This window comes from Mesoplodon densirostris, chromosome 9, assembly GCF_025265405.1.
Source record: "Mesoplodon densirostris isolate mMesDen1 chromosome 9, mMesDen1 primary haplotype, whole genome shotgun sequence".
Taxonomy (NCBI): Eukaryota; Metazoa; Chordata; class Mammalia; order Artiodactyla; family Ziphiidae; genus Mesoplodon; species Mesoplodon densirostris.
The window spans coordinates 102,369,061-102,385,797 of NC_082669.1; the positions used below are offsets into that span (position 1 = coordinate 102,369,061).

General features: G+C 49.5%; 1 protein-coding gene across 1 annotated transcript in view; it reads left to right on the forward strand.

Annotated features, from left to right (window-relative positions):
- Nucleotides 1-16,643, forward strand: part of CLCN1 (chloride voltage-gated channel 1) — a 34,491-nt gene extending 17,848 nt beyond the window's left edge. Inside the window, exons 13-23 of the mRNA XM_060107683.1 lie at nt 2,324-2,393; nt 2,580-2,690; nt 4,891-5,104; nt 5,339-5,472; nt 8,711-8,955; nt 9,238-9,349; nt 9,728-9,807; nt 10,056-10,094; nt 13,802-13,906; nt 14,008-14,094; nt 14,633-16,643. Coding sequence (XP_059963666.1) covers nt 2,324-2,393; nt 2,580-2,690; nt 4,891-5,104; nt 5,339-5,472; nt 8,711-8,955; nt 9,238-9,349; nt 9,728-9,807; nt 10,056-10,094; nt 13,802-13,906; nt 14,008-14,094; nt 14,633-15,004 — 1,569 coding nt within the window. The 3' untranslated portion in view covers nt 15,005-16,643. The remainder of the gene's footprint in view (nt 1-2,323; nt 2,394-2,579; nt 2,691-4,890; nt 5,105-5,338; nt 5,473-8,710; nt 8,956-9,237; nt 9,350-9,727; nt 9,808-10,055; nt 10,095-13,801; nt 13,907-14,007; nt 14,095-14,632) is intronic.
- Nucleotides 16,644-16,737: the final 94 nt, after the last annotated feature.

Here is a 16,737-nt window from a genome sequence, read left to right on the forward strand (position 1 = left end):
CCACAGTTTGATTTGAAATTTAGCTTATGTGGTCTTCTGGCAGTCTCAGTGCTCACAGATAAGATTCTCAGTTCAGCTGTTTATAACATTGATGAAGGGACCTTCCATCTTCTCAATTTTAAGACATGGAAGGCATCACCATGTTGTAACTCTGGAGTGTTTATAATGAGTATGGATATAATTACAACATCTCAGTTCCCTTTTTAATAAGTCTAACATTATTACCTAGATCACTCAGTTCTCAGTACAGCCTGAGGCTCTGTAGCATTCTTGTCTAATCTTCCTGTGGTTCCTTCCTGTGAAGGGTTTAAATAAAGTAGAATCTGTGATAAGGGGTCTCTAGTTTCCCAGTTCTCTAGAACTGGGTGTCTAAAATCTTGGGAATTATTGGTGTTCCAGGTCACTTACCCTGCTTCTGGATCTTCCCTTTCATGTGCTAATAGCGCAAAAAGAATGCTAGTCTCAAGTGTCATTCTCTGTGCTATAGGAGTTGATAACTTCGGTGTCCTCTGATCCTCATGCTCTTCTTACACTGATCTTGGAGGATAATCTGAAGTTCATCCTCTGAAATCAGACCAATCAGCCACCTATTATCTTTATTACTGGAGCTTTCCGATTAACCTGAGCCTACAAAATCCCTTATGGCTTTCGTGGACTTATTCCAAAGAGACAGTACAGAATAGTTCAAGGGGTCTCAAAATGTTATATGTCAGGATCACTTAAGAAGCGCCTACCAGCGCCTGGAACTCTGTCTCCAGACAGTCTGATGGGGTAGCCTCCAGTGGTGTCTGGTCATCCGCAGTTTAAACAAGTTCCCCCGAAAGCATTACTGTTGGATGTTTTAAGCAAATATTAGCTCTAAGTGTCTCTGCTTTGCATGAATACTGTTTGACCAAACTCTCTTCTTTCTTTCCTTCCTACCTACTTACTTAACTTACCTACCTACATCCTGCCTGCATTTACTGAGCACTGTGCCAGTGCTGAGAGAAGGCAAAGACAACAAGATACACCCTTGTTACACACTCGAAGAATTTGCAATCTGTATCCTCTTCAATTGTACATTTAACTTGGCTGTCCTCAACTGTTTTAAAGAGTCCTATTCTGACATGGTGACATATGTATTTTGCCTCTTCTCAGAGCTTCAGGGATGAAGGCTTCTCAGAGCCTTCATCATTGTCTCTTGAGGACAGCCCTGGCTCAAAAGAATCTCTCTCTAAGGTTCAAAAAATTAGGAAACTTATTTCTCATTAGTTTACGATAAAGTTGGTGCAGTGTTTAAATTGTAAATAGTTTGAGCCTGGCAATTTTTTTTTTTTTGACCTTTAGCTGTTGTCATCTTTCACCGAATTAGTTTGAGATCTTTTTCTAAGATCGGCTTACTTATTTTGGAAATGATATGTAAACCTGTTGCTTAATTTATATATTATGTCTCATATGTTTATTTCTTTTACAGATATTTCAAAAGTTCAACCACTACTCCTTTTTCCATTCGGTTTCTCAGTTCTTTTGCATTCTTTGCTGCAGAATGTACCTATTGCTTTTGCTAAAATCATCCCAATTCCTGTTGGAATACTACCTTGGCCTTGGAGGTCCTTTCTATCACGCTGGCTGATTTAGCTGGCTCTCTCAATGTGCTCCTGCAAGTTGGTCAGGACCGATCTGATTTTCTGATCCTTTGTTGAAGGTGATTTGATGTTAAAAGAAATGGCTCAGGCAGGACTGTCTTCACTCCAGGTTCCCTTGTGAGGCTTGCCATATAGATGGCTTTATAAATGACCATAATGAAGCTAAAGCAGTCCTGCAGTAAGTCACTATGACTTTAAGGTGTCTGCCACTTAGAGCTGGGGCTTTTTTTTTTTCAGAAACATAGTCTGGCCAGGAAAAGGTATCCTCCACTTTCAAGAGCTCAGGCTGCTTAGCTGAGGTGACCTTTTTGGGCTAAGAGGATACAGTAGGCTAGGGCCCTTTTGGGGGCAGTGACAGAGGAGTCCTCTGGGGCCTCACTCCTTGTTTTGATTGCCTAAAGGCAAATATTGTCACTCCAGGTAGGAACAATTTGGGTTGATTGCCTGGAGGAACCTTCTTATAGTGTTGTCTTTAGTGAGCTCTTAGCCTGAGCGCTCCATGTGTTTTTGGTTCTGGAGGAAGGGTGACAGGCAGGATGGCTTCCAGAAGGATTAACTACCCCAGGATTTCTGTAACTCTTGAAGCAAGAAGGAGGAGGATAGTGGGAAGGAGGTTGAGTGTGTGTGTGTGTGTGTGTGTGTGTGTGTGTGTATTGGGCAGAGTTGAGAGGGTGTCCTGACGCCTCTTTTTACCCCAGTTCTGGATGTCCATCGTGGCCACCACTATGCCCATACCCTGCGGAGGCTTCATGCCTGTGTTTGTGCTCGGTAAGTTCTGATGGGAAGCCTGGGATCTTACTGATGGCTGCAATCTAGTGTACTGAGAAAATAAGGAAAGGCCTGGAAGGCTGGGGGTTTGTATTTAGTCTTAGCGCCCAAGGAGGTATGGCTCTGAAAAAAGAGGATAAAGGCCTTGAATCTCTCAACACCTTCCTTCCTTTTGTCTCTCCCTAGGAGCTGCATTTGGAAGGCTGGTAGGAGAGATCATGGCCATGCTTTTCCCAGATGGTATCTTATTTGACGACATCATCTACAAGATCCTACCTGGGGGCTACGCAGTAATTGGTGAGACACATTCCACCCTCCTGTCACCCCGAATACCCACACTCGAACTCTCCCATGATATCTGCATTCCAGGCTACACAATATGGTTTTGTTGTTGTTGTTGTTGTTTGTTTGTTTGTTTGTTTTGCGGTACGCATGCCTCTCACTGTTGTGGCCTCTCCCGTTGCGGAGCACAGGCTCCGGACACGCAGGCTCAGTGGCCATGGCTCACGGGCCCAGCCGCTCCGTGGCATGTGGGATCCTCCCGGACCGGGGCACGACCCCGTGTCCCCTGCATTGGCAGGTGGACTCTCAACCACTGCGCCACCAGGGAAGCCCCACAATATGGTTTTAATTTAATGCTGTTTAATTCAACTTTTATTCACATAATCAACCCTTGGCTCTGACTCATTGGCTCTTATTAAACATCTCTGAGCTTTAGTTTCTTCATGTAGAAAAGGGATTATGGGGATTAAATGAGATAATAAGGCTGAGAGCACCTAGGATCACCTCTGAATGCTTGGTAAGGGCTTTTTTTTTTTCCCAAAGAATCGTGGAAACAACAGTGCAGGTGACTGGCTTGAATCCTCCTAACCTGCAGGTGCGCTCTTGTTAACGGGACTTAAGTGCACATGACTAAGAGCTAAGAAACATGGGCTCTGGACTCATCCCTGTCTTTTGTCACTGGATGACCATGGGGCAAGTTAGTGGCCTTTCTGCACCTTAGTTTCTTTCTTCTAAAATGATTTCTGAGATGTCTTACAGCCCTAACATTTTGAGAGTCTGAGATAATCTTTTTCCATTAAATCTATAGTCCCTTCCAACCAAAGGCCATGTCTAACAAAATGACCAGTATATGCCCCAGAATTATTATGCTTCCTTCCTCCCTCCCCTCCTCACTGAAATTCCATAACATCTAAGGCCATGCCTCCCTTTGCTTTAGAACTAACCAGCTTTATAGTGCACACAGTGACCTTACTCCCCCTGTCATAGTTCTTTACAAAAACCTCCTTCATCAATAAGAGTCATCTGCCCTTATTCCCCATCTTCATGCCTCTCAGGTATCCCCCCAGTCTCCCTGGTGGACCTTTGCCAGTAGATCTCCTGTGTTAGTTTATGTTCTGAAGGATATTGGGTACACCATCCAGTAGAATCATTCCTCCCAATATTTCCCTTTTGTGACTTTTTCTTGTTCCATTTTGATGTATGGCTTCCCCAGCATCTTTTCTCATAGAATATCTTCCCATATTTAAATAAAAAATATAGTTAATGCCCTAGGGACTATTTTGGTTGGTGGGAAAACATAACCAAAAACAAGTAAGACAGATTCTATCGTCAAAGAGCTTATGGAATCATAATGTTTTAGATCTGCAAGCGCCTTAGAACTTATCTAATGACCCCTTTCACCTTAGAGATGAGAGCATGGGATTCCAGAAGAATTAAGCTCTATTCATACAGTTGAGAAATAGTAGAATCAGGATCTCATTGATCCAAGTCCACAGCGTGATTCCTGAATTTTGACTCTATCCACTCATAAATTGTTGGCATCAAAACCTGAGGTCTGGGCTTCCCTGGTGGCGCAGTGGTTAAGAACCTGCCTGCCAACACAGGGGACACGGGTTCGACCCCTGGTCCGGGAAGATCCCACGTGCCGTGGAGCAACTAAGCCCGCGTGCCACAGCTACTGAAGCCTGTGCACCTAGAGCCCATGCTCCACAACAAGAGAAGTCACCGCAATGAGAAGCCCGCGAATCACAACGAAGAGTAGCCCCTGCTCGCCACAACTAGAGAAAGCCCGCGCAGCAACAAAGGCCCAACGCAGCCAAAAATAAATAAATAAATTTATAAACAAAACAGAACAAAACCTGAGGTCCAAGGTAAAACACTGTAAATGGGGTTTTAAATGCTCAGTTAAGAGTGATCCAAACTTTTCAAAGCAAGTAATAGATGCCACATCACCATCTTTATTTTATAAATGAAACTTTGGCCACACACAAAATTTTTGTAAATTGCCCAAGGTCATAGAATGAGATCCAAATGACCATCTTCTAACAGTTCAGCATTCTAACCCTTCCTACTGACAAATGGTTATCTCAGGAGTGTTGGCACTGCCCAGGATCATGTGTCCCCACCCTGTGTCACTCCCGTCACATCCCCATGTAGCCCCCACGACAAGAAAGGCAGCCCTAACCCACCGGTACGTTCCCGTGTCTCATTCTAGGAGCAGCAGCGCTGACTGGTGCGGTATCCCACACAGTCTCCACAGCTGTGATTTGCTTCGAACTGACGGGTCAGATCGCTCACATCCTACCCATGATGGTGGCTGTTATCTTGGCCAACATGGTGGCTCAGAGCCTGCAGCCCTCCCTTTATGACAGCATCATCCAGGTCAAGAAGCTGCCCTACTTGCCTGACCTTGGTTGGAACCAGCTCAGGTCAGGGGCACCAGCTGGAATTAGTTCAGATTTGATGGGGTTGGTGTGGGAGGTTCTGAGATTGAGCACGAGGTTAAGGTCAACGTCTGGAAGCACTGCTTTTTACTTATTTTTGTATTCCCATGCACTTCATAAATATTATGAGTGATCAAATGCATGGCAGACCTCACGGGAGGAGTGGAAGGGACAGGCATATGGTAAGGCTAACCCTGCCTGTGCTTTCTCCCTCTGCAGCAAATTTACGGTCTTTGTTGAGGACATCATGGTACGGGATGTGCAGTTTGTTTCAGCTTCTTGCACTTATGGGGAGTTGCGAAACTTGCTCCAGACCACCACAGTCAAGACTTTACCACTGGTCGATTCAAAAGGTCAGTGGGAGGGAAGGAAGCAGATTCCTGAGCTAGTGACCTGAACAAGGGCTCCACAGAAGTGGAGGGCGGCACTGTGGTGTGGGCTTGTCTAAGGGGCCACCCAGGCTGCTGCAGGATGCCCAGCCTTAGGGAACATGGTCACCTTCAAGGATGGAAAAACACAGCCATAACACAAGCACAAGAAGACAGTTTAAAAAGCCAATGAAAGAAATACAGCTGATTCTCATTAGTCCTTGTAGTTATGTTCTATAAAGTTTCCAAGAACACTGAATTAGGGACGCTACACTGAACCATTGCTCCTAGAGGAAATTCAGGGTGAGGTTCCTGCAAGCCTCTGGTCACAACACTTTCTTCAAGTAATCAAAGTATACACTTGTCTTAGGTGTGTTTCTCCTTAAAGACACCTTATTTAATATCTATTGTTAATTCATCAGCATTGAACTCACCACGACCAACAGAAGGTTAGCTCACGGCTGAACAAAGCTTTTATCTAACACACTTCTTTTCTCCATAAGGCACAGCACAGCACAGCCTTCCTGCTTAGTGGCAATTTTAAACAGCAAAATTGGGCTTCCCTGGTGGCGCAGTCATTAAGAATCCGCCTGCCAATGCAGGGGACACAGGTTCGAGCCCTGGTCTGGGAAGATCCCACATGCTGCTGGGCAACTAAGCCCGTGCGCCACAACTACTGAGCCTGCGCTCTAAAGCCCATGAGCCACAACTACTGAGCCCATGTGCCACAACTACTGAGGCTGCACTCTAGAGCCCGTGCTCCGCAACAACAGAAGCCAGCACAATGAGAAGCCCGCACACCGCAACGAAGACCCAATGCAGCCAAAAATAAATAAAATAAATAAATTTAAAAAACAAAACCCCTTAAAAAACAACAAAATCACCAACACAAAACACAAAAAATGGGCTTCCCTGGTGGCGCAGTGGTTGAGAGTGTGCCTGCCAATGCAGGGGACACGGGTTCGAGCCCTGGTCTGGGAAGATCCCACATGCCGCGGAGCGACTAGTCCCGTGAGCCATGGCCGCTGAGCCTGCACGTCTGGAGGCTGCGCTCCGCAACAAGAGAGGCCGCGACAGTGAGAGGCCCGCACACTGCAATGAAGAGAGGCTCCCGCTTGCCGCAACTAGAAAAAGCCCTCGCACGGAAACGAAGACCCAACACAGCCAAAAAAAAAAAAAAAAAAAAAAAACACAAAAAATGCAAAAAACATGGCATTCAATGGACCACGAAAGAACATTTGTTTACAATATGACAGCTGGAAAAAAAAGGCAGAGCATCCCTTTGTTCAGACTCAGCTTGGAATGTGTGCGTGGGGTAACTCAAATTTTTTGCTGTTCTGCACATGTCTATGAATGATGGGAAAAGTACTGCAAATATTGATTTTGGGTTACAAAGATATTTAAGCCCGTAGGTGAATTCACAAATAGGGAATCCGAGAATAATGAGGCTTGGCTGTAAATCTTACGGCCCCTTATGTGGTTCTCATTGCTGCCTAGCTAAGTGATAGCTGTCCTTTAATGCCCAATTTGAGGAGCAGATGAAACTGTTCCATATGAAGGAGTGAACGTGTTTAATGAGCAGTGATTTCACCTTCTTCACCATCCTTTCTGCCCACCTTTGGCACTTAATCTTGCTTTGTATTATTTCTTTTTTTTTTTTTTTTTTTTCGGTATGTAGGCCTCTCACTGTTGTGGCCTCTCCCGTTGCGGAGCACAGGCTCCGGACGCGCAGGCTCAGCGGCCATGGCTCATGGGCCCAGCCGCTCCGTGGCATGTGGGATCCTCCCGGACCGGGGCATGAACCCGTGTCCCCTGCATCGGCAGGCGGACTCTCAACCACTGCGCCACCAGGGAAGCCCTGTATTATTTCTCTTTTTTTTTTGCTGTACGCGGGCCTCTCACTGTTGTGGCCTCTCCCGTTGCGGAGCACAGGCTCCGGATGTGCAGGCTCAGCGGCCATGGCTCACGGGCCCAGCCGCTCCGCGGCATGTGGGATCTTCCCGGACCGGGGCACAAACCCGTGTCCCCTGCATCGGCAGGCGGACTCTCAACCACTGCGCTACCAGGGAAGCCCTGTATTATTTCTTATTGTGGTTTCTATATCTATGTCTTATCTTCCTCAGTAGCTTGTGTATCCCTTGAGGGCAGAGACTATAACACCTGTCTCACTCAGACTGTCTCCTTATAGGTATTTACTGGATATTAAATAAATACGTGTCTAATGATTGTATTAGTGTAATAGAATCATTTAGGGATATTTGGAGCCATTTAAATTGTTAGCTCTAATTTCAGATAATCAGAGTATCCAAACTACTCAAATTAGCTTAGTTTTAATATTTTCCCAAATCCCAAATACCTTTCAGTGGCCTCTAAAGCAGTGGCTTCTCACTGGAATAGGGGTACAGCCGATGGGCTGCAGGGTTTTCATAATAACGGCTAAGACCTCAGGTAAGATATGTCTCAGTAACACTGCTGCAATCTTATGGCCTCAAAACTTAATGAAAATGTTAATTACAGTAGCAGAATTCTGATAAATATATAAAAGAACTTCCCAGGAAAAGTAGGCATTCTGTTTATACCTACAAGGGCCCAGAGTCTTTAAGTGATTAAACATTAGATATCCTTGTAGACTTCTTTCAAGGTATATTCATTCACCTCAGTATGAATGGTTTTTAATGTGTCTTCTTTTGGAGACAGTGTTGATTAGCCTGTTTTAATACCAAGTTCACCTATTTACAAACAATCTATGTAAGGGCTGCATCAAAATAAGTACAAATTAGCACCAATTAGTGTACTACCAACTGGGGCTCTAAGTGCTAAATGGGTGAAATAATAGGGATTGAGAGAGATCAATCCTGGAAGACTTTTTTGTGTGTGTGTGTGTGGTACGCGGGCCTCTCACTGCTGTGGCCTCTCCCGTTGCGGAGCACAGGCTCCGGACGCGCAGGCCCAGCAGCCACGGCTCACGGGCCCAGCCGCTCCGCAGCATGTGGGATCCTCCCAGACCGGGGCACGAACCCGAGTCCCCTGCATCGGCAGGCGGACTCTCAACCACTGCGCCATCAGGGAAGCCCCTGGAAGACTTTTGAAATGAGTTTTTAGGAAAAGAGGGTAAGAGCTGAAACAAGATTGGGTGCTGGGCTTCTGTCCCTGATTCCATCCTGCTGAGCAGGGCGAGGGGGTAATTGAGTGGGCCCTCAGGCTGAGCTTGGATCTCCCCCAGATTCGATGATCCTGCTGGGCTCCGTGGAGCGTTCAGAACTGCAGTCCCTCCTGCAGCATCACCTGTGTCCTGAGCGGAGGCTGCAGTTAGCCCAGGACATGGCAAGGAAGTTGTCCGAGCTACCCTTCGACGGGAAGGTGCGGCAGGCTGGGGAGGGGCACCGTGGCGTCTGGCCCCAGGGTCGACCTGAGTCCTTTGCCTTTGTGGATGAGGATGAAGATGAGGACCTCCATGGGAAGCCCGAGGTGAGTGGGCTGGGAAGGGCCAGGTGAACAGGATAGAGGGGGCAAAGGGAAAATAGGAAGAGAGAGGGAAGATGCTGATCGTTGACAAAGTCAAAGAGACAAGTGCCCCTGGGTCCAGGGACTGAAGGAGGTAAGTTTACAAATGATGGTACCGTGAGAATTCAAAGTGCTCTAAGGACTTCTGAACTGAATAGAGTTATAGGTTTCCCAGGACACCACCTGGTAAAGGCAGCAAAAGGTAGCCTCTTCTCTAGGACTGAGAACTTTTTCTATTCTTTACAGCTGCCTCCTCTTCCTCCTCCTCACCCCCTTCCTACTGCTCCACTGCCCCCTGAAGAGCCCAACGGGCCCCTGCCCGGCCACAAACAGCAGTTGGAAGCACCGGAGCTTGAAGGTAAAGATTCTCCCATCATGCACTTCACCCTTGAGACTGCAGGTAAAGATTCTCCCATCATGCACCTCACCCTTGCCTCATGCCTTGTGGTTATCTCTGGGCACTCCTCAACCTAAGGGCTCCTACTATGAGGAGGGGTGAGGCCAGAGGATGGCGGGAGGGGGTTTCTATTCTTCGAGTCTCCATGTTACCATCCCAAGGCATGGGGGCAAGGGCTGGATTAGGAGGATGGAAGGGGAGAGTTCCTATGGAGGTGAAGCACCTAGAAGTATGGACCTTTTGTGGTGAAGTGTCAGGACCACTTGAAGCCCCTGACCATTTCCTCCCAGGATGGATATTGCTTTCTTTGCATTTCCATTCACTCACCACTCCTCTCAGGTCAAAGACCCTCCATCTTTCAGTCGCTGCTGCGCTGCTTGCTGGGCAGAGCTTGCCCCACAAAGAAGAAAATGACCCAGGTGAGAGGAGATGTGTTGGGGGCAGGGGGGCGGGGGTGGGGAACATGGGACAGGGAGCTTGTCTTTGAGGAGCAAGAAACCCATGATCCTTAAATCGGGAGAGAAGAGGTCCCACCAAGAAGAAGCTTCATCATATGGAAGGGATGATGGGTTGGAAAGAGGCATCTGTGGCTTGGCCAGGGAGGGATGGCTATGGTTCCACTTGGAAGAAGAGGGAAGGAACTTGGACCCATGTCTTTCTTCTCTAGGAATCAGAGGAATTAGTGGATAACATGTCACCTGAAGAGGTAAGTAAAGGAAACAGGAACCTGGGGTGGGTTGTTTTGTCAAATGAAGATATTGCTCACTTTTTTCGACCTTCTTCATTGTGTTGTAAGAGTAACGTGTGAGTCTAGGCAGGAAAGCATTTTGAGAGGTTGGAAATGAGGTGTGACCATGGAGACCGTACTGAGCATGTTGCTCGGAGGGAGGGGAACGTGGCGGTGTCCTCATGGGGACCAGCGTCATTTCAGGAGAGGGAAGTTTTGACCCTCTGTGTGTAGATGGGCCCATGGTGCTAGGATCGCCCTTGGAGCTTTTAGACATTAGGGAAGTTCTAGACCAGGCAGAGGCTATGCGGGATGGGTGAGATTTACCTGCAGGAAAATGGCACCGGGCAGCCAGCACTTACACAAACCAATGTGGAAGAACAGCATCGAAACTAAGATGGGGAATTCAGTGTCTGGTGAGGTTACTATGCTGGATTGATCAGGGTCCTGAGACAGTGGACAATGAGAAGATTCCAGGAAGCGAGACTGGGAAGAACCACAAACTGAGGGCAGATTTTGACAGTGCTGCTTCATTGGGACAAATCACTATATTCCCCTACAGAATCCATGAGAGAGAAAATCAAGCACTGAGTGGGTTTGGTTGTGCGGAGTGAACAGAACGTGGCACAGTGAGTGGGAGCAGGTGGCTGAGCTGTGCCAATCAGAACTACCCTGGCATGTGGAGAGACACCAACAACATCCATTAGCAACCATTCCACTTAGTAAAAGAGAAGGCAGCTTGCTTCGAAGGCTGAAAGGTAGAGCTTTAAAAGTATGTAGCTGGGCTTCCCTGGTGGCGCAGTGGTTGAGAGTCCGCCTGCCGATGCAGGGGACACGGGTTCGTGCCCCGGTCCGGGAAGATCCCACATGCCGTGGAGCGGCTGGGCCCATGAGCCATGGCCGCTGAGCCTGCGCGTCCGGAGCCTGTGCTCCGCAACGGGAGAGGCCACAACAGTGAGAGGCCCGCGTACCGCAAAAAAAAAAAAAAAAAAAGTATGTAGCTGACAAAATACCATAATGTGTATTATCTTTAAATAAACATCCACTGGATATCCAGAATATATATGTGCTAAGAATTAAAAGTACTCAGGGTTGGAGGAGGGGATGGTGAGTGACAAGAGAGAAAGGCAGTCTTCACCTTCTCCCCTTGACACCCCTCGCGACACACACATTTCTGATAAATGACCTAAAAAATCAAATGGATGATCACAGAAGAAAAAAATCGAACTATTCCTTCTGCCCACAAGCAGGAATCAGATAGGTCATAACTACAATTAAGGAGTGCCTTACTAGGGTGCTCATACCAATAATACTTTTTTTTTTTAATACACCGAACAAAGCCAACTAGTTGATCAGTGAGGTTATTTAATGACCACTGGAAATAAAATGCAACTAGGGATCAAAAGAAGATAGATCATACTTTTTCTTTTTTTTTTTTTGCGGTACGCGGGCCTCTCACTGCTGTGGCCTCTCCCGCTGCGGAGCACAGGCTCCGGACGTGCAGGCTCAGCGGCCATGGCTCACGGGCCCAGCCGCTCCGCGGCATGTGGGATCCTCCCGGACCGGGGCACGAACCCGTGTCCCCTGCATCGGCAGGCGGACTGTCAACCACTGCACCACCAGGGAAGCCCTAGATCATACGTTTTTAGCTGATATCTTTCTCAAGGAAGATTTTAAGCAGCTCTCAACTCCCATGGGAACCACCAAGACTTTTTGAAAGGATAAGATTCAATAGGACTCAAAGTTCAGGACACTTTAACACAGTTTTCAGGCTAGATCACGAAGACACCCTGGACAATACCAAGATGATACCTCTGGGAATAGTCAAAGAATTCAGTTCTAGGTTGCCAGAAGTCCTTGCTATGACTTTTTTTTTTAAATTTATTTTTGGTTGTGTTGGGTCTTCATTGCTGCACGCGGGCTTTCTCCAGTTGTGGCGAGCGGGGGCTACTCTTCATTGTGGTGCATGGGCTTCTCATCGCGGTGGCTTCTCTTGTTGCGGAGCACGGGCTCTAGGTGCCCGGGCTTCAGTAGTTGTGGCACACAGGCTCAGTAGCTGTGGCACACAGGCTTAGTTGCTCCGCGGCATGTGGGATCTTCCCAGACTAGGGATTGAACCCGTGTCCCCTGCATTGGCAGGCGGATTCTTAACTACTGAGCCACCAGGTAAGTGCTATGACTTGTTTAATTCTGATGCTCTGTTAGGGATACACACAGTTCGAGCCCTGGTTTGTCATTGATGCTGAGATTTTTCAAGTCATGGAACACATCAGACAAAGAGCAGAAAAAAGCTGGGGGTCCCAGGAACATGATCGGCAGTCAAGGTCAGAAGCCCACCTCTGTGTAATCTTGGGCAAACACTTAAGCACTCCATGCCTCTGTTTTCTCATCTGTAGAATGGGGATAATGACAGGGTTGTTGCAGAGGATTCAATGAGTGAAGCAAGTAGGATAATGCTTGGCACCGAGGAAGTGCTTGGTGCATGTTCACTGGAAATGGTTCTGTTCGTGTTGTTCCCTAAGGGCAGGCAAAAAAGGAACCAGGGAGGCCAGAAATGATCGTAGAATGCTCCAGGAGGACAGGACCAGCCAAACCAGGGTTGGCAAGGGTCTGCCCCCCATCCTATAAGTAAATCCTTTCTGCAACATACCTGCTAAGTGGTCATCCATCCTGTGAGAATTTTGTGTGAACCTTTCGTCAGGGAAGGTGAGAGTTTAGAGGAGGTGTGATTGCAGTCCAGAAAGAGCAGGAACACGAGAACTAGGGGATGGCCTTCGGCGATGTCCTCGAAGCTTGAAACGTATGGATTTGGACAAACAGGAAAACAAAGTAGTACCTCATTCAGAAGGGACTGCCTGAAAAGAGATTACGGAAAATTTAAAAATCAGTTATGAGAACAAGAGCGATACTGGATTACTTAGAATCTTGGGGATTTGGGGCGTGCAAATCTAAAATCCAGAGGAAAGTTGAACTTTTGCCTTAATGCTTCGGTCATTGACAAAACAGTGTAAACCAAACCAAGCAAACACACACACAAAAACGGTTTGTTTGAGTCAACAAAGTGCCATGTGACCCAGTACAGCTCTTCAAATCCAACAAATCTTTGCCATGATCTGCTGTGTAAAAGGTCAGTGTGCTGGTTTCTCCATGACACACAGAAACTGATGCCACACAGCACTCTGGAGGAGTTCCGCCCAGGGGGCAGAGTTAAGACAAACGCCAGCCTAAGATGGCACGCGATCCACGCCGTTTCTGAAAAGGAGAGCCTGGCAGAGCACGTCTGACCCAGTGTCAGGCGTAGGGTATGGGCACAGGGTGGGGTTCTTGGGGAAACCCAGAACAGCAGTCGCAGAAGCGGAAGCACATCTGGCTTGACTGGAGCTGTGGGTGTTACAGAAGTAGTGGAAAATAAGACTGGAAAGATGGGTTGGAAATAAGTGTTTGGGGCACCAGGAAGAAGGAGCGTGTTCTGAGCACCTGAGGGTGAAGGTTGATTTGGGGCTGGAGGAGGGACGAGGGCAGTGCGGCTCCCTGGGGAAAAGGGAAGAGGGCTTGTGGTCTGGAGGAGCTGTGACGGTTCACTGTGTATTTCAGGCTTCTGGGCCAGGGCGAGGAGGGCTGTTTGGGGTCCAGATCCGAGGTTTAAGGGGGCTCTGATATCGGGTGACGGCCCTCCTCTCCGGCAGATTGAGGCCTGGGAGCAAGAGCAGCTGAGCCAGCCTGTCTGTTTTGACTCTTGCTGTATCGACCAGTCCCCCTTCCAGCTGGTGGAGCAGACGTCGCTGCACAAGGCAAGTGCTTGCCCGATGCCCACTGCCCACGGAGCAGGGCTGCCGGGAGGGCCGGGAGGTGCGGGGCCTCTGCGTGCTGACCTGCGGCTCTTTCCGTGCAGACTCACACGCTCTTCTCCCTGCTCGGCCTCCACCTTGCGTACGTGACCAGCATGGGGAAGCTCACGGGGGTGCTGGCCTTGGAGGAGGTAAGTGCGGTTGTCCCCTTTGAGCAGTGAGGAAGAGGGGGGCACAGGATACAGGGTAGGGGGGCAGGGGTGGCCTTAACATCCGGGAGGTTCCTCCAGATTTCCCTCCTGTTTTTCATGCAGAGACTGGAGGGGGCGGGAGTGCAGCCCTGTGCCCTTCTAAGGACGGCATGGGCTTGGGATGGGGGTTCAGGGCCCGAGTCGTGGTTTCATAGGGGTGCGCTGTGGTGGTGCATGGAAGACGGAGGAGATGGGAAGTGGATGAAGAAGGCCTGAGGGTTGCTAGGAAGGGGCCCAAGAAGGCCCTGGGTCAGGGGTCTTGAGAGTCACTGCTCTGTAGGTGGGGCTTTTCGTCCGTCACGCCCCTGTTTTCCTTTTTCTGTCTCCTTTGGATCCATCCTCGCGTGCATTGCTTGCCATGCCATAGCTTTCCCATGTTTTTTCCTTTTATCGTCTGCCCCTCTCTCGTGTCTGTTTCTCTCACTGCTCCTATCTTCCTTTCCTCCCCATGTTGCACCCTCTCTCCCCTTCCCCCCAGCTGCAGAAGGCCATTGAGGGGCACACCAAGTCTGGGGTGCAGCTCCGCCCTCCCCTTGCCAGCTTCCGGAGTACAACTTCGACTCGAAAGACTCCTGGGGGCCCAGTCCCTGCTGCAGAGGCCTGGAGCCTGCCTCAGGATGGAAGTGGGGCCGCTGGGGCAGGGGATGAGGCACCCGCCTCCCCAGAGCCCCCTGTGCCATCCGCCTCCCCAGAGCCCCCTCCCTCCTGGGCTCCGGCCAAGGCAGAGAGTGAGCTGGAGGAACTGGAGCTGGTGGGGGCTCCGGGGCCGGAGGAGGAGCTGGCCGACATCCTGCAGGGCCCCAGTCTGCGATCCACGGATGACGAGGATGAGGATGAACTGGTCCTCTGAGCGCCTCCCGGACCGCCGCACGAAGACGGTCTAGGTATCCAGGCCAGAGGGTGGACCCGTGTGGAAGAGGGTATTTCCTGAAGCTGGAGAGATCGTACCAATATCCGGCCTCTCCTAGGAATTTTACAATGTCATCCTGATCGTGTTGGAGAAGGAGCCAGAATCTGGGCAGGAGTAGCCCTGGTCAGTCATCTGGGCATGTCCCCCCGTCCCCAGACAGGCGGTGGTTCTAACCCCTGCGAAGGGCCCTTGATAGTCCACGGGCTTCTTGAGTTTGCCTGTGTGTGGGTGGGGAATGCCCGCCTCTCCCTGGCCCCCCTCACTCCCCCACAACTTCCCCGTGTTCTTGTTGGCCTTGCCCAGCCCCCGTTAGTTTCCCTGGGGGGTGGGTTAAGGGAGGCCCAGGATGACTGTGGTCCTGCCAGTGCCATGTTGGAGGAGGAGGTGGGATCCCCTCATGGCCTCATGGACGGATGGCCCCAGAATATACCCGCAAACTGTCCGCAGCCCCTCCTCTCAGAGCCCCCCACCCCGCCCTCCACTTGCCCACAGCCATTCCCTGAAATTTGCCTCCAGACGCCATCCTGGCTCCCACTATCTGTCCCCGGGCAGAGCCATTACTAGGGCGGGAAAAGGCCAATCCCATTTCCCCCTCCTTTGTCCTCCATTTAAGCAGTGAGGCATGGATAAAGGGCCTGTGGGGAAACAGCCTGGAAGAGGAAAGGTCGCAGGAAGGCTGTGTGTGAAAGGGGCGGTACCCAACAGTACTGCGGGCAATGGATTTACTTAACTCCCTCTGGCAGAAATTCCTCCCCTCCCACATCACAGCTTCCTCCCCCTCCAGTTTCCAGGTCACTCCCTCTCCACTGAAGTCCTTGATCTGTCCTGCCCAAGGGTCAGCTCTGCCCTTGAGGTGCTCTAGCTGGGGCTTCTCCTTCCAAGAGTGGAAGCTCAGGGCAGCTGGGCCACTGGTTCACTCAGAGACTATACCTTCTTAGGGACTGGTTCTTTGTGTTTCTCTTCTAGGGGTTCAGCGTCAAGATGGCAGACCTTTTTGATGCTTCCCACACTTGGGAAGTCAGATCCTTACCCTCCCCAAACCAGCGACAGGGAGCCTGCCATCACCCTGCCTTTTCTATAAGTGGTCCCAGGTGCTCTGAGCAGCCAGAGACCCTTGCTCCCACCCCCAGGGCTTTTGTCCATCCCTTCTTTTATGCCTCGTTTAGTTCTGCAGTTGTGCCCCCTCCCCAGCATTCTCCTCCTTCCCCACCCTGTGCCCGGCCTCCATCATCCCCCAAATAAGACACTCATAGCCGAAGGTGCCACCACATTCTGTTTAGTGCCATTGAACACAGCCTGGAGCCCTCTCCGACAATACATCCCTTCCGCCTCCCCAGGCCAAGAGAGAGAGGCTGTAGCCTGGGGACGGGGACTGGCAGTGGGCCTTCGAGCCCATGCCCATGTGTATATAATCTATAATATTTATATATATATTTATATATAAGTCTCTCTGTAATATATGTCATAGAATCTCTCTTGGGCCTGGGTGGAAATGTCACATTAAGAAAACATGCTAAGACTGGCCATAAAAATGGATATTCCCTAGACCTGGAAGACGGAGTATGGGATGTACAGGTGGGGGTGAAAGGAGGTAATAAACTCATTCACCAAGATTCCCTCCTTGACACAAGGATAAGAAGGAAGGTGTGGGTGAGGGTGGGGCGGGGTCGGGG